Raw genomic sequence first — 21,313 nt, forward strand, 5'->3', positions numbered from 1 at the left:
TTCATTTGTCTAGGCTACTTCCTGACTTTGACCTTGTTAGGGCTGGGCTTTGTTTATTTCTGGAGGGAAGTACTGAGCAAGACCTTATGCTCCTTTCTTGGATAATGAGTCTTGTGCCATTCTAGAATCTCAAGGCACAGCTTGAGCATGACCCACAAGCTTTCTGCACTCTCCAAATGATTTGATTCAGGGTAGATTTTGGTCACTACCCCCATCTCACCCCAAGCTCCTGTTCTGGGTTTAGTCTCTTTAACATCAGGCTGCTGCTAAATCTAAGTCCTATTTGATGTACCAGAACTATAAACTTATGTTTAGATTCCTGTCTTGGTTATTCTTTTGCAGACTTCAGGCTTCTAGAAGTTGGTACTGAGACACTGTGGCTTTGGGAGTCCAAGTCACATAGCTGCTTTTTGTTTTTGAATTTGCTTTTCTTACTAGACAGAGTAGGGCCTGCCACTGCTCTTCCCTTTTGGGTGTGGATTCCCTCCTCAGTCTGACTGTATACATAACCCACTGGATTGTAGATAACAGAATTGCCCCATAATTACTCGTCTTGATGACCTGCAGTGAGTTTGGGATTTCTTTTGCCAGAGTGCATAGTCTCTCCCTTGTGCTGGAATGCTCTGCATGGGACTCTTGTAGCCAGACTTTATTTTCAGTCTCCACAGACCTCTCTGGGTATTGCTCTATACAAACTGGGGATAGAAAAGTGACTCACTGACTTGGACTTCCCTGTCAGGGTTGGTCTGCTATGTTTTCTAGATCTATTTGGATGAGTTATGGGAATGAGGAAGAACTTGGAGTAATGCTTCTTGCTCTTCTCCCATCTTGACTCACCTCATTCTTCATTTTCCCACTCACTGAACTCTTCTGCCATTGAAGTGATGAATATCTTTGATGAACATACATTTCTCTGGTTTTTGCTTTACTTGATGGTAAAAATCAGAGGATCATTGAACAAAGTGCTTTTCATGGAAGCTTGTATTATCATAACTTTTCCATAGGAGACACTTTGAAACTGTTAAGGCTATGTTTTGTTCTGCTGAGTCAAATGCTTTTCAAAATAATCAACAAAAAGGATTATATCTTCCATATGGCACTATAGTATAAAACCTTACTGTTATTGCCAAATTGTGTAATTGACAATGCTGTATAATTGCTTTGCATTGTCTTTTCAGTGATGGAACTTTTGTAGTGGTAATAGTGAATTGTAAAAGGGCTCAAGTTCGTTAATAATCACTTTTTTTTAAAATTAAAAACAAAGTTTTTTATACTGTCTACTAAATATAAATCTGTTGTAAAGGATGAAGTAGAGAAATCCTGTGAAGAACTTGCCTCTCAACTGTTTTTAGTAATTTCAGAGTGAATATGGATACTGGAAGAGGATAGAAAAAATTGGTTTCAGGTTAACAAATGTTTTAGTGGGTAAGTGTGTAAATATTATATATTTGAATTTTTGTTCTTCTGTGAACAGGACTGGTGCTCTATCTACCATGTCACTGAACTGCCTTTTATTACTCATGTCTTACCTGCTAACTGGGTTCTCTAGTCTCTAAACTTGTGATCTCATTAGCTCCCACGGGTTCAACTACATTGAGCACAGTCACAGTCCCTGGTGCAGAAATGCTTCTTGACTTATCTTTTATGCAGATGCTTCTTAGAACTGCTTATTTATCCATAATCTTTCCTATTGAATTTCAGTCCTGTCTCATGGCCTGCTTCTTGAGCATTTCAGACTGAATTAATGCCGAGGTCCTTCCAAAACAGGATTCATTAGCTTTATTACTAAACCTTGCCTTTTCTTCCCTGTTTCTATCAAGAATGTCCCCTTTTTCCAGTCACCTTGGGTTGCTTGGAATCGTCCTTGACTCTTCACTCTCCAGCACCTCACCTCTGGTCAATTGCTTGTCTTGTTCTCTCAGTTCTATTTTTGTCCTATCTCTTGGATCCATGCCCTTCTCTTTGCTCGGGTAGCCACTGCCCGCTTCTAGACCTTGAGACCTGGGCTATGGCATTAGTTTCTTACTTGGCCTCCTCAGGTTGGATCTCTTCCCATTCCATCCAGACCAGCCTCCTTGTAGTTGCCAAAGAGATACTCCTAAAGAACTATTTGGATCCTGCGGCACTTCTGCTCACTGCTCGAATGGCTCCAGGGGCAGTCCAGACCTTGTACCCTGGCTTCAGCCAGCCTTCTCTGTTTGATTGCACATTATTTTCCTGCACGTGCCCTTCTAGTGGAACTGGCTTATTTAGGTCATGCAATCCTGCTTTTCTACCTCTGTGCCTTTGAACAGGGTGTCCCTCATGCCTAGAATTCATTTCCTCCTTAACTTTAGCAGGCAATATCAATAATTATTATTCCCTTTAAGGATCAGCTCCTATCTTAGAGGCCTCTTTTAATTGCCAGTCTATTCCTTCTTGGAAAATATTCTAATTTTCTATATGTTTAGTATTTGTTTTTCATATTACATGATCTGTGTACTTGTTTCCTGTTGTCATAGATGTAAGCTCTTTGATTGCAGAGACTGTTATATTTGTGTCCTTTATGTCCTGCATGTGCATTGCATAGTACTTTGTACAACACACACACACACACTCACACACTCACTTACTCACTTATTCAAATACTTGTTGAGTTGAATTGCATTAAATGAATGAAGATAGTGGTATCCACTTCCATGGCTGATAACCCCAAACAGATCTAGAAGTTATGAGAGGAGGATGGAAGGAGTAGGGAGTTTTGTCAAAGTTCCTAGAGGAATAACAAGTAGAGATCTCAGCTCTTGTTATTTCTGATGCTAGTTGAGTAGTCTCACCCCAAGAAAAATGAAGGTGCCTACTTGGAAGATTCTTTGAATCCAGTTTTTGTAGCGTAGATACACACTGTTTCTAGCCTCTCTCCCTCATTCCTTTGTTGTCTTGAAGCTGAGAAAGGGAGTTAGGGGAGTATAACTAGTATATTTACATTTTGCTGAAGATTAGGATTGGGGGTCTGGAGTCAGAAAGAACTGTCTTCTAATTTGGCCTCAAATATTAACTGTGGGACCTTAGGCACATTGTCACTTAACCTCTGCCTGCCTTACTCCACTGGAGAAGGAAATGGCACTCCAGTATCTTTGCCAAGAAAACCACACAGACAGTATGATCCACAGGCTCACAAGGAGTCAGACATGACTGAACAATGACATAAAAGAGTTGAGTTAATAGTTTGTAGTAAACAGGCTTTTAAGACTTTTTGTAACTCTAATCTGTTGTTTGTTGTTGTTGTTGTTAAACTCCTGCTTCCTTGTTTTGTAACCCAAACTTGGGTGGTTATTGGGAAGCATGGCAAAGTCAGAATTCTTTCTTCCATTTCCATGTAAACCTTGGGAGGAGAATTAGCCAGGTGGAAAAAGTGAGATGATAGTGGCAGAGAGCCAGTAATACTGTAGAAGGAAAGAAAGTAGGAGCTGGCCCTGGATTATGAAGTGGGTCCTTGAGGCAAGAAGTGATTGACAAGTCCCATATAGTTCTCCACCTGAAAAGCCAGTAAGTTTTTCCCCAGTGAGGAGACTTTATGTGGTATAGCAGGAGGACAAAAGAGCTAGTGTTAATAGGAAAGAGGCACTCACCAGTTGATAGAATGTATTGTGAGTAGTCAAAATAGATATTATGAAGTCCATGTCTATAACTCATGTACTTATTGTTGAGCCTCTTTGGCTAGAACTCAGACAATTTAAATTTCTAAGCTCACAGCAAATGAGAGCGAAGGTAAGATTTGTTTCTGATAGCTTCTGATCCTCTTGTTAGCTTATCTATAAAATCTATAAAGAGCAAAAAATAGTGATTTGGATTTATTTTACTATGCTTTAGAAATATACAGCTTTAAGTATTTAAATAAATTCCAAGGGTATTTGCTATATTAAAAATTACAATACTATATAATAATTATGTTAGATTTATAATCTGTAGCTAGATTGTGTACTAGATAAGAGTTCAGGCTTCTTGAATTCAAATTTGATCTCAGAAACGTGACAGTTGTGTGTCACTTAACACTTTTCCTCAGTTTCCTCATCTGTAAAATGAGCTGGAGAGGGAAATGGCAAACTACTTCATTATCTTTGTCAAGAAAACTCCAAATAGGGTCCTGAAGAGTCAGACATGATTGAAATGACTGAATGACAATAACAACGTTTAATTGGCATTCATAATTATAATCCAAATTATTGTGAAATTATGTTTTGTTTTGTTTTGTTTTGTTTTGTTTTGTTTTGTTTTGTTTTGTTTTGTTTTTTGAGAAGCAGTTGGGGTTAAGTAACTTACTCAGAGTCAGTCACACAGCTAGTGTTAAGTATCTGAGGCCAGAATTGAATGCAGGTTTTCCTGATTCCAGGGAGAGTGCTCTCTCCACTGTACCAATTTAGCTGCCTCTGGTTAGTATCCTTGAAGAAGGCAGAAAAATATTTAATTTCTAATACATTTTAGAAGAATGTCTGACTAAAATAAAACCCAGTTTTAAAGATAAGATTGTTAAATAAAATAAAAGTTTGTTTTTGTAAAATTAGCATTCTAGAGCTGTTTTTGTAAAATTAATCTGTAACTCTCCAGTGAATTAATTTATATCAGCATGACTCATTTTCCATAAGGGTTCTGGATAGTTGAAATTTTGTGATGGTTAAATTCTAAACATAAAAACCTTGTTTTTTAATGTAGATTTTTTTTTTTTATATTCCAAACTTTTAAATAGCGAGAAAAAAAAAAAAGATCATTCCTATATTCCTAGAATACAGAAAGAGGATTGGATATGAGAGGGTAACTATGGCTATACCACTTGCCTTAAAAAAAAAAAAAAAAAAAAAAGTCTTAATTACCTAACTTATTACTTTCAAAATTGTCCTCTATCTTCTGTAGTTTTCTGTGGATTTTTGGAGATTATAAAATGATCTTTTTAAATTAAAAAGAATCAACCCCCACACCCTAATTAAAAAAAAGAAAAAAAACTTAAAACAGATAAGCATAGTTAAGCAAACACTCACACAGTAGATATATACAAAAATGTAGGTCTCTGCACTTTTGAGTCTGTCACTTCTCTGTCAGAGGCTGGTATAAACTTTGCCTCGTTATACGTCCTCTGGAGGCGCAGTTGGCTTTGATCAGTTGTTAAACCTCACCAAAAAAAAATTTTTTTTAATTATGCTTTTGTATAAATTTTTTTCTGTCCACTTCAGTCTGTATCACTTTTTGCTTCCTAAGATTCTTTGAGATTATCTCTATATCTTATAATGGGTACCAACTTAGTTTCCAATTGTTTGCTTTTCTAGATTTTTCCCTTGCCAGTATTTATTATCTTCTTAACTGTTTCGCTTTAGAGTTTGATATATGTGTGTTTCTCAGTAACCATTTATTAAGTGCTTACTATTTGCAAAACACTTCTCTTAGTTCTGAGAAGAAAGTGATCTGTGATCTTGTCAGACTGGATAATACCTTCCCTTATGTACACAGCCCCTTGTGGTCTTCCAGGGGAAGACCATGTCCACCCATGGATGGGACTGGTTTTTATAAAACTGTATAATCTGCATATAAAAAATAAACCCTTGTTTCAAGGCAGTTATGTTGAAACCAACATTCACAACCCCAAATCATTAAAATAGAACCACTCTGGCACTAACAAATTAAAGAACAGTTATTTAAGTGCCATTCTGTGCCTGTCACTGTTCTGAAGTTCTGGGAATTAAAAAAAAGAAGCAGTAGCAGCAAAAGACAATCTCTGCCCTCACATAGCTCACAAGTCCAATGGGGGATACTTTGAGCCAACAAATGGACAAACAACTATATAGAAAGTAATAGGAAATAACAAACAGAAGGAAACACTAAAAGTAAGAGGAATTGGAAAAGGCTTTTTACAATTTTTTTTTTTTTGATCATGAATTAAAAGAAAAGCAAACTTGTATACATAATATAGGTTCATAGTTTGATGTGTAATTGTTTTTCTAAACTATGTATATGGAAATGTCTTTTGATATTGAAGTTCAGACTAGTTTTTTAAAGATGTTAACAATAAATCAATTTGATATCAATTCAACAAACATGTCATCTAATTTAAACTTTTATTAAGCACCAAAAATGTTTATGGTACAGATACAACATGAATATAGATACTTAAAACCTATCTGGAGTTTTTAGGAGGGGAAAGTTTCATAAGCCCTTAAATTCCACCCCCACCCCCCCACACTTTTTTTTTTAAACATTCCGCTAGCCATTCCATATAACAATATTTTTCTAAGTTCCTTTTTAAAAAAGTTTGACCAGACCTATGATTTCATGTAACTTTCATTCTCTCTCCCCCCCTTCATTTTTATTGGGAACTCCCAATGAGGACATCATGTTTACTGATATGAAATGGCAACTGTTTGACAACTTTTCTGTTTAACTGGAAAGTCAGATGACTTACCTAGGCAATTAAATTGGCTGAAAAATTTTCTTAGCTTCCTGGTTTAGCTCTCTACTACCTTCCAGCTATCTCTTCATTGAAATTATTTACCTAAATTCATCATAGTTTTCCCAAGTTTCTTTGTTATTGGGAAGACTTGTACACAAGTAGTACCATTGACGCCTCTTGGCTTTGGCAATGGCCTGGTCACTTACTTGGGCTCTTTGCTTTCAGGCAATGCTCAGAGATTGTGGGGTGACTCAGATGGAACATTTTTAGATGCTAGTGATGGAGGAAATATTTATACGACATCAACTGAGAATCTTGTGTAATTTATTGACATAACGGTTTAAAACAACAACAACAACAACCCTAAAGTTATTGGACACAGCATGGAATTATGGGAAAAGTGCTAAATTTATTATAAATTTATAGATGTGATCTTAGTTGAGTCATAACTTATTTGGACCTCAGATTCCTCACTTGCAAAATTGAGGTGATTGAGCTAAATAAACTGGGAATCCCTTCCTACTATAGATCTGTGTTCTAGTAAAACATTCTTTTTCCTAAACATTCTTTTGATTTAGAATGTCCCTATAAAGATTTGATCAAAATGTGACTAAACTCAGTTTTAGTTATTGCGATTTTTTTGAGGGGTTATAGATAGGAATTTAAAATTGATAATTTCATAATGGCCTTAATTATTCCTCTACCCCCCACATTAACACACTTTTATTTTAAGATTTATTTTAAAATTCTAAATTTTAAGACTTGTCTAATTTAATTTTGTCTTGTTTATTTAGTCACAGGGCATATTTTAAATTCTATAATGATGTAGGGTTTTGTAAAATAATAATATTGCAAATTCAGTAAAATAAGAATTTTATTAATATCTTTTTTTTTTTATTATTGCCTACATTCCCATCCTTAGAAGAAAGTAATCTCTTATAATAAAGGAGAATAAAGAAGAAAAATCAATTCAGCAAAACTAATGTGATTTTATCTCTGCTTTTGGCTGATTGTTTTGGCAATAATTTTGAATATACATCAAAGTTTATTAAGGATATTTAATATTTTAAAAGTAGTTAAATGTAGATTCTGTACATGAATTACCTTATTGAATGGTGAGCACCTTTGCTAAAAGACTTGCCTGCTAAAAGGACAAAGCATTCTTTTTTTAGAGATCACTCTAGTACAATTCTTTTCATTTTATAGATAATGTAATCATCTTATAATTTTATAGGTAGTGTAGAGAGGTTAAAAGCCATAGATTGTCAGTAGTAGAGTTAATCTTAGAATTCAATCTTCTAATTTATTCTAGGACTTCTTTGAGATACTTTTTTCTTAAAAAAAAAAAAAAAAAGCCATAGATGCTGCTTTTGTATCACTGCAATTTTCTAGTTCTCTCCTTCCCTCCCTCCCCCAGAAGCTTTTAGTAACAAATTAGTACAGTTAAGCAAAAAACAAAGCAAAACAAAAAAACATACTAGCCATATCTGAAAATGTATGCCTCGTTTTGTACTTTGGGTTTTCTTCTTTGTTGAAGGTCATATTTATATGCCTTATTAATTCATAGTTATTGTACTAATCAGAGTTCTGAAACCTTTCAATGTTGAATAAATGAAAAAACATTCATTAAATGCTTATTACATGTAAAGCATCTGCTAAATACTAGGGTTACAAATAGAAAAGTAGGACAGTTCCTTTTGTCAAGAAGTTTCTGCATCACCAAAAACCTGTTTGGATTGTTGTCCAGAATTTGGAAATAAATTTCATTATATTGTACTGAGTGGCAAGAGAAAGGTATTATATCTTAAGTTTATTAAACAACAAATGAAATCAGAAATCCTTAAATTGTTGTAATGTATTCTTCATTGTGTTAATATGAGCTCTGTAATGACTATACCAACCTGTCAGAGTTGCACAGAAACTAGTCAGTCAAAAAGGGGAAATAATTTGGATTTTGGAAAACTGAATTAAGTGGAGTGATGAACTGAGAGGACAAAATATATCTTGTAACTTAAAGGTTTAGGATTGACAAGATGGATCATCCAGAAAATAGATAATAAAATTTATTAATCATAACTTTAAAAAAGATATATTGTAAATTCTATTAGTGTATTTGACCCTTTGATGTCTGCCTTTAATTATAGTCAGTACTGACCAAAAAAATCTTGCTCCAATGTCTTATCTGATATTGAAGTGTCTAGATTCTTGAAGGCTATGCCAGGAGAGCATAAGCTCTGGGAACAGTGTTAAATGCTGGAAAGTATATAACCCCAGGAACAGAATGAGTCTGTTTTCTGAGAAAGAGGCTAATAAATTGTAAGGATGCATCTCTCCGATAAGTGAGCTGCTGCCTGGTGATGAAAATTCTTTGTCCAGGGCAATCCATGAAATAAAGAAACCAAAGAAAGAAGACAAAAATTGACTCTAGTCTTGTGATCCTTTTCTGCTTCTTTAGTAAGAGTGACAGATTAGATGTAGAGTGAAGGTGATAGTGATGATCGTGGCAGGAAAGGGTACAGAGGGTACTAAGAATCTCAAAGTTTTTAAAGACTGTCAAACTTTAATTAGACTGTTGGTACTCTAAAAGTAAGAAACTTGTTACAATAGTCAGCAACTGGGGGATCTAAGTAATGTTAATCTGACAAAGATGAAAGTTGTAGCAAACTGGAAGTTTGCCTCACAGATACTTTTAAAAAAATAATTATTTTTATTTTCCCTAATTGCATATAAATTTTTTTTAGGTTATGCATGTATATTCATTTAAAAAATATTTCCATATGAATCATGTTGAGAGAGAAAAATCAGGACAAAAGGGAAAAAACCATGAGAAGAAAAAAACAGAAGGGGAAAAAAGGTGAAAATTGTATGTATTGAACTTATATTCAGTCTCCTTAGTTCTCTTTCTGGATGTGGATGGCATTTTCCAACCAGTGTTTTGGGATTGCCTTGGATCACTGAACTGCTGAGAAGAACCAAGTCTATCATAATTGATAGTCACACAATCCTGTTGTTATGAAGATAACTCTTTTGATATGCAAAGAAGTTGACATAGAGTATGTTTTATCATGAACCTCAAAGCTATGAGAAATAGTCAATACCTAGTTAGTGCGGTATTAATGATAAACTACCATGAAAATAATTGTATCTCATACAAAACATCAATTTAATAGGGGTGAAATGATAGAGATGTTATGAAGAATTTAATAAATATTTCCACATTAAATGAATATATCCTTGGTGGTTGTTATGCAAATAGTGGAAAAGTTGAAGATGGAAAAAAATACATGAAAATATATTATTTGGGAGAAAAAAATTAGAGACTGCAAAGACTTGTAGATCATACAGACTATACCATCAGTACTTTATTTTTAAAAATTGGTAGGTGTTAATTATGGAGAGCCCCAAATAATATCACAAAGAATGAACTTGATTACATTTAATAGGAAAAGGCATATAATGGATGTGGAAATTATTCCCCAAGTCATTTGTCTTATATATAGTCACACTATTGGCTCAGTAAAGTTAAGATCGGACTCTCAGATTAAAAAAAAAAAAGAAATTAAGATTTAATCCTAATTTAATACATGATTCAAAATAAGCACAGTGCCTGGTGTAAGTGCTTTAATATATAATAGTATAATATATAATAGTATAATATATAATAGTAAGTGCTTTAATAAATACTTGCATATATATCATTAGCACTGTGATAATTTCATCTAAGATAGGAGTCAAAATCTAGCCCCTTCACCTTTTTTTTTTTTTTTGTTAAGACCTTTGAGCTAAAAATGGTTTTTATAGCAAAAACTTTATGTAAAAAAATTCTTGTATCTCAAAAATTAATACAAATTTCAGGAAGGTGACCAAAAAAGTATAGAAAATACTTTAGCAAGTATTTGATTTATTTTCAAAATAGATGACTGCTAAAGGTAATTCTGAACAAGAATATGTTTGTCTCTAAAAATCTTAGAAGGATGGATGAATGAATATGAATTGGATCATATAGCCTAAAGAAAGGAATCAAAAGAATAATTGGTACTCTGAGTTAGCTTTGATAAGTAAAGCTGTCTCAGATGTAGTCAAAGATGGATATAGGAGTCTTATGCATAGAAGAAAGGTGGAAAATATTTGCAACAATTATGACTTTTCTTCATCAAGGATAGTGTATTCATCACATTTAGACCCTAATATCATAATTCCTTACATGCTTGCTTACAGATAGATAGATAGCACAAAAGAGAACTAAGATGAGAATAAGCACCAGATTGCATTAAGTATATGTAGAGGAGATTTATGTGGATGATATATCTGTGAGGACATTGCGGGACCTGTTTACCAAAACAGGTATGTAATGGAGGGGAAGGTACTAAAGATGTGGAAAACATTTTGGGCCTGTTAATACTAAAAAATAACTGAGAATATCAACAGCTACTGACTTTTATGCCTTTTCTCTCGTCTATACAAAATGTATGTGAGCCTCATCTATTGTTAGTGAATTAAGAGTATTTTTGACAAGGCTGTTATTAGGGAGAAAGCCAGTTTTTGCAAGTAATACTTAACAAAGATCATCTTAACCGTATCACAATTATCTAAAAGATGTAAACAGTGTAAGATTCCATTGTGATTACTGTTTGTTGATTATGAAAAAGCATTTATTTGGTAGGTTTAAAAGCTCTTTTATAAGGAATCATTCATGTGTTGAGGTCATTTAGAAATCCTTGGAAAGTGTAACAATAGAAATAAAACTTCACAGTAACTCTCATAATAAATATGAGGTGAGGTATTAAACAGGAAGATAGATATGTATGTTTGTCAAATGTATTCACCAATGTGATATCAGGTAGAGTTCCAATGCAGAATCTTGTTTGGATAGGGATTCCCTGTGGATATTGTAGTCCTCCATATATGCTTGTGGATAGTACCATGTTTATTACATTAAAACTTAAGACATTACAGAAAAGATCATTTATTCATATAGGAAAGAATAAATTCACATAGGAAAGGATGTGTTGTCCAAATTTCGAGAAGAGTCTGAATAAAGCTCTTATAGGACTTCCCAACAGTTTACGTGTCAGAGAAACAATACAGATGGACAGTGAGCTAGGCCCAGAGTTGAAAAGGAAGAGTACTCTGGATTTTTATTAACTTTAAGTTTTCCATAACAGCTTATGTCTAGCTTTTAAACAATAGAAACATTTTACTGATTTTGCTTCATGGCAGCAAGACCTGGGACATGACTACCTCTGAAGAACTAAAGGTGAATATCAAACAGAAAACAGTGAAAAGGCTTCTTGTGGCTTGATTACTTAACCCATGGTGAACAACAGAAAAGAACAAGGAAGTTAAGGATACCAAGAAATTGTATGACAGAAGATGAGTTTGTGTGGCAAGAGCCAAGTGTGATATTTAGTGTTTTTTCAAGGACTTGGACAAAAGTCACATAGAATGAATGGGTTGTGTTCATGATTGTTGGAAGGATGTCTGAAATTGGCTAAATCATAGATCCATTTGAGGAGAAAACAAACCGCACAACTTATATTTCTTTTAAAATGTTAATGTTAAAACATTTACATATCTTAAATTTCTTAGCAATATTTTTACATTCTCTTTAACTACAACTAAAACATAGGACTTTAACAGAATATCATGTTAAAAATAAAATTACATCAATATTCAGATTGATATATTTGCTAATGGTTTTTACCTAATGGATAGCACCACTCTTTTAGTGTTTAGTTTCTGAGGTTCTGAGGTCTTCAAAGACCTCAGAATTTTTTAAAAATTCAGGGGAAAGGATTTTCTTTGTTGTGTTGTGAAGTTTATTATATGTTAGTCTAAATACCATGGTGAATTGGTGAGATCTGTAATATTCCAAATATTCTTTTAATTTTTATTTATTCATTTATTTGTTTGTTTATTTTTGCTGAGGCAATTGGGATTAAATGACTTGCCCAGGGTCACACAGCTAGGAAATGTTAAGTGTCTGAGGTCAAATTTGAACTCAGAAACTCTTGATTTCAGGGCTGGTGCTCTATCCATTGCTCCACCTAGCTGCCCCTTATATTCAGAATCTTGCTGGAAAATTCAAGACTGTACTTCACATTTTCTTGTGAAATTCAAATATATACTTCTTGTTACCCTTAGTAATATAATACATTTGAAGAGATCTTTTTGTCAGTTGATTATAATTCATAACTGTAAGGATAAAAATAGGACTTTTATTTTGTGATATGATACAAAGATTACTGTTTCACTTTCTATTGTCGTAGGTGGAAATATAATAGGTGGAATGAGGTAGGATCAGAAAGAAATATCAAAGGTCAGAGCAGGTAGTGGGGTTTAGAGTCCAAGTTTTCTGGCATGACCCAACTACTGACTTTTATCATCTATATAAAATGTATATGAGGATTATCTATTTATTAGTAAATTAAGGGCATTTTTGATGAGACTGTTATGCAGTCGAAAATCAGTGTGCAAATAATATTTAACAAAGATCACCTTAATCATAGTCACAATTGTCTAAAAGATATAAACAATATAAGGTTGCATTATTGTTTATTATGAAAAAACATTTAGTAGGTTAGAGGCTCTGTTATAAGAAGTCTTTCATTCATGTATTGAGGTTATTTAGAAATCCTTAGAAAATGTAGCAATAGAAATAAAACTTGTCAGTGACTCTCATAATAAATATCAGGTGAAGCATTAAATAGGAAGAGATGAGCATTTGCCAGATGTATTCACCAATATGATGGTGAAGATCCCATTATCCTGTTTGCCTCAGTTTCCTCATTTTAAAAAGAACCAGAGAAGGAAATGGGAAAGTACTCCATTATGTTTGCCAAGAAAACCCCAAATGGAGTCACAAAGAGTAGGACACAACTGAAAAGACTGAGCAGCATAACTCAGAACCAAGTAGGCCAGCTAAAGTAAGGGTGTTAGGTGGGTGAGTACAAGATTGAGAAAGGTAGTAGATGATAAACTGAGTAAAACAGTGGAATCAGGAAACTAATTGTTGGAAACTAGAGAAAAATAAACACAAGTCCATAAAATCAATCAGAAATAAAACTTGTAGAAAGTTTGACACAAAGGTTTCCATACAGGAAACCAGAATAAAGGTGACAAAGAAAAGATGACCTTTCTGATTTAAGGCAGTTTGCTGTTTTATCAACTTTTTTTATTCTCTCTGACCATGCACAGTAGCTAATTGACAAGTGTAGTTTAGAGTTTGCAAGTGGAAATAAATGAGAATACTTGACTTAACAGAATAGAGAAAGAAGAAGAGAGGGAACTATTCCTCCTTCTATAGTATAGAGTTTGTTTATTTTATTGGGCAAGTTAGTTAATAGTGCCCCAAGAATTGATTCCATTTACAAAATGAGGATAATATCTCTTCTTTCTCACAAACTTAAGAACTGAGTAAGGTGAAGTGAACATGTCAAGATAATATTCAGGATGTTTTCCAAGTTTATATGCTTAGCTTTCAGGTCAAATACTATTATCAGCTAAGAAGGTTACTTTTATCTACTGTGCCAGTTTGCTGCAGTCAGCAAAAATTCAAAACACTGCAGCATGACAAGCAGGCAGGGGTTTATACTAACCAAGCCAATTCTGTTATCTAAGCTATTTTTATTATAGATACACAAAAGCTACAGTCTTTTGTAGGCTGTTGATTCTTGAATGTAAGGATTTTGTTTTTCATAAGATTTATTGGTTTTGTATTGTTAATTTGAAGCAAGTAGTAGATGCCCACATTTAAACTACAATATATAGTTACATGGGAGGGAGAAGTGTTTATTTCTGAAGAAGTAATGAGGAGTAAAAGAACATATATTTAAGTTTAAAGATTAAATAATATGGTGGTCAGAATGGTTATTAGAGAACATAGAAGAACATTGTCATAAGAAATGTTCTTCTATGTTATCTAACAACCATTCTGAGTTTCATTCCTTAAAAATAGCTCTTTTTCTTACTATAATGTATCATGATAAAACTTTCTCATAATTCTGTTTATTTCCTTTCTAGGTGTTTTTGTGATTCATATTTTATTTCCCTTCTTACATTTATAAACAAATTGGATTCTTATTTCTTTTTATTATACACTTATATCAATTCTTGCATATAAATATATTCTATATCATCTTTGTGGGGAGCACTGATACATATTGGTAGATAATCTCAAAATAGTTTCTCTTTCACTCTGTAATGGTTGTCACCATTTTGGCAGCAGGTTTTCCTTTCGAATTCTGTTTTTTTAATTGATAATGTTAATTGAGTGTCCTCAACCTGACTGGCTAGCTAGTTGGGTCATAAATATGATTATCATTTTGGAGAATTTGACCTAAGATTAAAAATATGAATGAAATGGAATAATGTGAATAATAAAAAATTGACTATATTAAAAAATAGAAACAATTTCTTAATTTCCCTCTCTTCAAACTAGTGCTTTTGACTGAAGTTGATTCATTATCATTTTTTAGATTGATTCCATATGCTGGGAAAAAAAACAGTATTTTTCAGTACAGAATTTCTGCTTTAAGGAAAGGTAATTTACTTTTCAGTAGAAAATGAGAAATTTACTTTTTTTTTTTTTTTGATTAGGAAGCAAAGCCTTCTGCTGAGGACTTGGGAGAAAAGAAAGAAGGAGAATACATTAAACTCAAAGTCATTGGACAGGTGAGTACCATCTTTTACCTAATCTGTCTGGTATTTGTGGCCTCCTAACCTTTCATCTCTCCCTTTAATTACCTCAAACTTGTTCTTTTTTATGGAGAGCTACAGTCCTTGTAGTTCTCTCTCTGCTTCCTTGCTATCTTAACTCCCTAGAAGACTCAGTCTTAATACTATCCTCCCCCCTTGAATTGTTTTCTCTTCATAGAACCATTCATGCCTGGCTGGATCCAACCTCTGGCATAACTCTATCACACCTTTTCTACTCTTTCTAGGGTAGGCAATACTTGAATGGAGCCTGAGGATATCACATAAACCTACTGGTTTTATGTGGGATTTTTTTACAGTTTTATCTACCAGGCCTTTTCTAGTCTTTTATACCATTCTGTTACCCCTTCATTTTAGTATTTAGATGACTAAGCAAAATAGAGGTGATACACTAAGAGCTCCTTTCCCCCCCCATTCAATTTGTCAGAGCCTTTTCTATCATTCTTCACTTTGCTCTTTTTTTTTTTTTTTTTTTGCCAAGACCAACTGCTCTACTTTTGCTTTTTATATTGTTTCTTCTGGAAGGATTAGCCTCCCTCTGATTTTCAATTTCTTCTTTTCTACTGATTGTTCCCTGATTCCTGGAATTACACCCAGATCTTCCTCAGTGCCTGTTGCATTGTAGGCATTTAATGTTTACTGACTTGACTTCTCCATATCCCCCCAAATTTTTATAACTGCTAAACTCTTGACCTGTTGTTCAGAAAGTCCCTTGTCTTTTATGATTAAATGCCTGGAAAAAAAGTCTGTATAATCTCTGACTTCTTATTTCTTACCTATGTTACTTCTCAATCCCTGGAAGTTTGGGTTCTGACATTACCACTCAACTGGAGATATTTTCTCTAGTTGATTTATTATTTTTAATACACATTGCTATATGAATCATGTTGGGAGAGAAAAATCAGAACAAAAGGGAAAAGCCATGGGAGAGAAAAAAATCAGAAAAAAGAAGTGAACATAGCATGTGTTGATTTACATTTTATCTTTTATATTTTATCTCCATAGTTCTTTTTCTGAATACAGATGCCATTTTCTATCCAAAGTCTATTGAGATTGCCTTGAATTGCTGAATCACTGACAAGACCAAGTTTTTCATAATTGATCTTCACATATTCTTGCTGTTTCTTTGTACAATGTATTCCTGGTTCTATCTGTTTCACTTGGCATCAATTCATGTGAATCTTTCCAGGCCTTTCTAATGTCATCTTGTTCGTTTTTTATAAAACAATATTCCATAACTTTCATGCACTATAACTTAATTCAGTCATTCCCCAGTTGATGGGCAGCTACTCATTTTCCAATTCTTTGATATCACAAAAAGAACTGCTATGTACATTTTTGCACATGTGGGTCCTTTTCCTTCCATGGCTGCATCAAAGGATATGCACAGTTTGATAGCCCTTTGGACATAGTTCCAAATTACTCTCCAGAATGGTTGGATCATTTCACAACTCCACCAACAATGCATTAGTGTCCCAGTTTCCCCACATCCCCTCTAACATTCGTCATTTTCCTTTCCTGTCATTTTAGTCAATCTGAGAGGTATGAGATGGTACATCAGAGTTGTTTTAATTTGCATTTCTCTAATCAATACTAATTTGAAGAATTTTTTCATATGACTTTAGATGGCTTTAATTTCATCATCTGAAAGTCTGTTCGTATCCTTTGACAATTTATTTATCAATTGAGGAAACATTTTTATTATAAATTTGGCGTAGTTCTTTATATATTTTAGAAATAAAACCTTTATCAGAAACACTGGCTATAAATTTTTTTCCCAGCTTTGGACTTAAGGGAATGATTTTAAAAGATATTTCTTATGGGTACATGATTTGAGCATAAAGGATTGGTACCATAAGCAAATTAGGAAAGCAAGTGATAATTTACCTATCAGATCTTTGGAGAAGGGAAGAATTTATGACCAAAGAAGAACTAGAGAACATTATGAAATGCAAAATGGACAACTTTGATGACATTAAATTATTATTATTATTTTTTTATTTAATAGACTTTTATTTACAGGATATATACATGGGTAACTTTACAGCATTAACAATTGCCAAACCTCTTGTTCCAATTTTTCACCTCTTACTCCCCCACCCCCTCCCCTAGATGGCAGGATGACCAGTAGATGTTAAATATATTAAAATATAAATTAAATACACAATAAGTATACCTGACCAAAACGTTATTTTGCTGTACAAAAAGAATCAGACTCTGAAATATTGTACAATTAGCTTGTGAAGGAAATCAAAAATGCAGGTGTGCATAAATATAGGGATTGGGAATTCAATGTAATGGTTTTTAGTCATCTCCCAGAGTTCTTTTTCTGGGCATAGTTAGTTCAGTTCATTACTGCTCCATTAGAAATGATTTGGTTGATCTCGTTGCTGAGGATGGCCTGGTCCATCAGAACTGGTCATCATATAGTATTGTTGTTGAAGTATATAATGATCTCCTGGTCCTGCTCATTTCACTCATCAGTTCGTGTAAGTCTCTCCAGGCCTTTCTGAAATTATCCTGTTGGTCATTTCTTACAGAACAGTAATATTCCATAATTTTCATATACCACAATTTATTCAGCCATTCTCCAACTGATGGACATCCATTCAGTTTCCAGTTTTTAGCCACTACAAAAAGGGCTGCCACAAACATTCGTGCACATACAGGTTCCTTTCCCTTCTTTATAATCTCTTTGGGATATAATCCCAGTAGTAACACTGCTGGATCAAAGGGTATGCACAGTTTGATAACTTTTTGAGCATAGTTCCAAACTACTCTCCAAAATGGTTGGATTCGTTCACAACTCCACCAACAATGCATCAATGTCCCAGTTTTCCTGCATCCCCTCCAACAATCATCATTATTTTTTCCTGTCATCTTAGCCAATCTGACAGGTGTGTAGTGGTATCTTAGAGTTGGATGACATTAAATTAAAAAGTGTTTGCATAAACAAAAGCAAAACAATTAAAAGTATAAAGCTGGAAAAAATTTTTATAGCCAGTATAAAGAACTATGTCAAAAATTTATAAGAATGTAAGTCTTTCCCCAATTGATAAATGAGGATAGTTGATTTTTTTAATTGTTAAAATCTGATGACCTTTTCTCAGTCTTATTCTTTACCCCTCTGTAGATTTTTATGCTTGACTGCTTCATTCTCTTGGATTCTCTCTTCCTTTGGTTTTGTGACACTGCTCTTTCTTGATTTTCATTTGATTTATCTGACTGCTGATTCCATATTCTTATCTTAGCTCCAAGGCTTTGGCCTAGGCTCTCCCCCTAGCCTCTCTTGCTGATTTCATCCACTGCTTTTTGTTATCATCATCTCCATCTCCATCAGCTCCCACATTTATATATCCATCCTTAATTCCTTTCCTGAGTTATGGCCCTATGTCACCAACTGCCTGTTAGCATTTCCTACCTGGATGTTATGTAAGCAGCTCAAACTCAGCATGTCCATACAGAACTCATTCTCTTTCTGAAATCTCCTCCAAACTTCAAACTCTCTCCAAAACTTCGTTTTCACTGAAGGCATCACCCTTCCTTCCCCCCCCCCCCCCCCCCCCCCCCCCCCCCCCCCCCCCCCCCCCCCCCTCGCCTTTCAGTTACCCAGATTTGTGGCCTTGAAGTTATTCTTAACTCTTCTTGTCTTCCTCCCCCATTATCTATTTACTTGCCAAATCTTTTATTTCTGCTTTATATTTCTGTTCCCAATTTTTTTATTTACATGATTGCTACCACCCTAAATCAGACCCTTATTACCACTTGCTTGCATTATTGCAATAGTCTCCTAATTGGACTTCCAGCTTCTGATCTTTACCTTCTGTAATTCATCTTCCACATAGCTTCCAAAGCAAGTTTCTTAAAAATTTCATCATTGTTATTACCTGACAAGAAAAATCTTCAATGTCTCTTTTTTGCCTTTAGGATAACTGGTGCTTAGTAGTTATAGCAGATAAAGAGCCAAGATTTTGGCTAACATCAGAAATCACAAATTGTTTCTGTTTTTTCCATTATTACATCAAAACATCTACAAATATTTTTATGCAGATTTTTTCTTTTAATAATATGATATAATTCTGGTAATATGACCACTGCCTAAAGTGTCATGGTCCATATTAAAAATTGTTCATACCTCCACTAGTAATGTGTTAGTAGGCCTTTTTCACCACCTATAGTTCATCAACACTGACTTTCTTTTAAAAGTATTTACGAGTAATCCTACATAAGTGCTTTCTTATTTGGCCTATGTTTTTATGGGAATAAGGGGGTTCAAAAGGGTTATTTTAATTTAAATTTCTCAGAATTTGAATAGTTTTCAAATGATTGTAAACCATTTGTGTTTCCTCCTTTGAGAATTATCTGTTCATATTCTTTTAATGATTAGGAGATTGTTAGGATTCTAGAATTTAAATCTGGAAGGGGCTTTGAAGTTTATTCAATCTAATTTCTTCACTTAATAGATAAAAAGACTGAGTCCTGATCCTTCAGAACCAGTTTTTTTCTACTGTAACATATGCTATTACCCTTATAAATTTGTATCACTTGTGATTTTGAATGTCAGATTTTTATCAGATACATTTACCACAAAATCCCTCCCCAATATGCCATTAAAAATATTTTGGTAGCATTTCTCTTTATTGTATAAGTGCTTTTATATAGTCATTCATCTATTTTTTTTTCTAGTAAATTGCTTTCATTTGATATATCTTTCCTTTGCACAATTAGGGCAACCAAATTATTTTTCTGCTAATTTTCTCTCTTTTTATAAGATTATAAATCAGTTGGAGTTTATTGGAGTAGATAGTATGAATTGTGAGTCTAAACTTTTTTGCCTTACTCTTAATTGATTTCCTTAGTGATAATTCTTAGCTTTTCCTTTTCTCTAATATTTTTTAATCTTGGGTTTATCAAAAATGATTTTATTTTGCTTCTAAATTTTTTTATTTTGTTTCATTGATTTGTTTTTGTTATGTACCTCCCAAATAGCTTTTTTTTTGCTCAAAAAATTTTATTTTAAACAATTCTTTTCTTTTTAGATTTGGAATTCCAAATTCTTTTCCTTCCACCCTCTCCCTAACCCACTGGGAAGGCAAGCATATGATATGAATTATCCATGTGAAATCATGTAAAATGTATTACCATATTAGCTATATTTTTTTAAAAAGCAAGAAAAATAAAATGAGAAAATTATGTTTCAATTTGCAATCGAGTTCAGCAATTCTCTCTGGAGGTGAATAGTATTTTCTCATCATAAGTCCTTTGGGATTGTTTTGGTTCACTGTATTGATCAGAGTTAAGCTAAGTCTTTCACAATTCAACATCATTATAATATTCCTGTTACTGTGAACAATGTTTTCCCAGTTCTTCATTTTGCATCAGTTCATATGGGTCTTGCCATGTTTTTGTGAAACTACTACTTCATTTCTTATGGCACAATAGTTCTCTATTCTATAAATATTTTTGTGTAAGTAGGTCCTTTTACTTTTGCTTTCATTTCTTTGGAATACAGACCTAGTAGTAGTATTGCTGGGTCAAAGAGTATGCGCAGCGTTTTGTAATCTTTGGGCATAGTTTCAAATTATTTTTCAGAATGATTAGATCTGTTTACAACAACCAATAGTGCATTACTATACCTATTCTACCCTCATCTCTTCCAGAATTTTTTTCATTTCTGTTAGGTGTAAGATAAGTACCCAAGTAGTTTTGATAATTATTTGTTTTATTTTGCAATGTAATAGTATAAGACTTTTCTTCCTCCATCATCCATCTTATATTTTAATGATTTTCCCTTAATAATCTCATTTTTTGTATTTTTAATAGGTTTTATTTTCCAAATATATGTAAAGATAGTTTTTAACATATTCCATATTTTTCTCTCCCCTTTCCTTATGGCCACCCCCTTCCCCAAGACAGCAAGTAATAGGATATAGTTTAAATATGTGCAATTCTTTTAAACATATTTCCATTTTTGTCACATTCTGCAAGAAAACTCAGACCAGAAGGGGAATAAATCAATGGGATTCTTTCTTTTCTTTTTTTTTATTTTTTAAAGAACATATAAGGATTTATATTGGGGTGTGCAGGGAGGGGTAGAATGAGGTAAAATTTGAAACTATCTTTATAAAGTTATTTAGAAATGCTTTTGAAGCATTAGTAAAAATATTATGTGCAGTAAAA

General features: G+C 33.6%; 1 protein-coding gene across 1 annotated transcript in view; it reads left to right on the forward strand.

Annotated features, from left to right (window-relative positions):
• Positions 1-21,313, forward strand: part of SUMO1 (small ubiquitin like modifier 1) — a 45,491-nt gene that overhangs the window by 14,099 nt on the left and 10,079 nt on the right. The window contains exon 2 of the mRNA XM_031958319.1: positions 15,017-15,091. Within this exon, the coding sequence (XP_031814179.1) occupies positions 15,017-15,091 (75 nt within the window). The remainder of the gene's footprint in view (positions 1-15,016; positions 15,092-21,313) is intronic.

This window comes from Sarcophilus harrisii, chromosome 3 (assembly GCF_902635505.1).
Source record: "Sarcophilus harrisii chromosome 3, mSarHar1.11, whole genome shotgun sequence".
NCBI classification, from domain to species: Eukaryota; Metazoa; Chordata; class Mammalia; order Dasyuromorphia; family Dasyuridae; genus Sarcophilus; species Sarcophilus harrisii.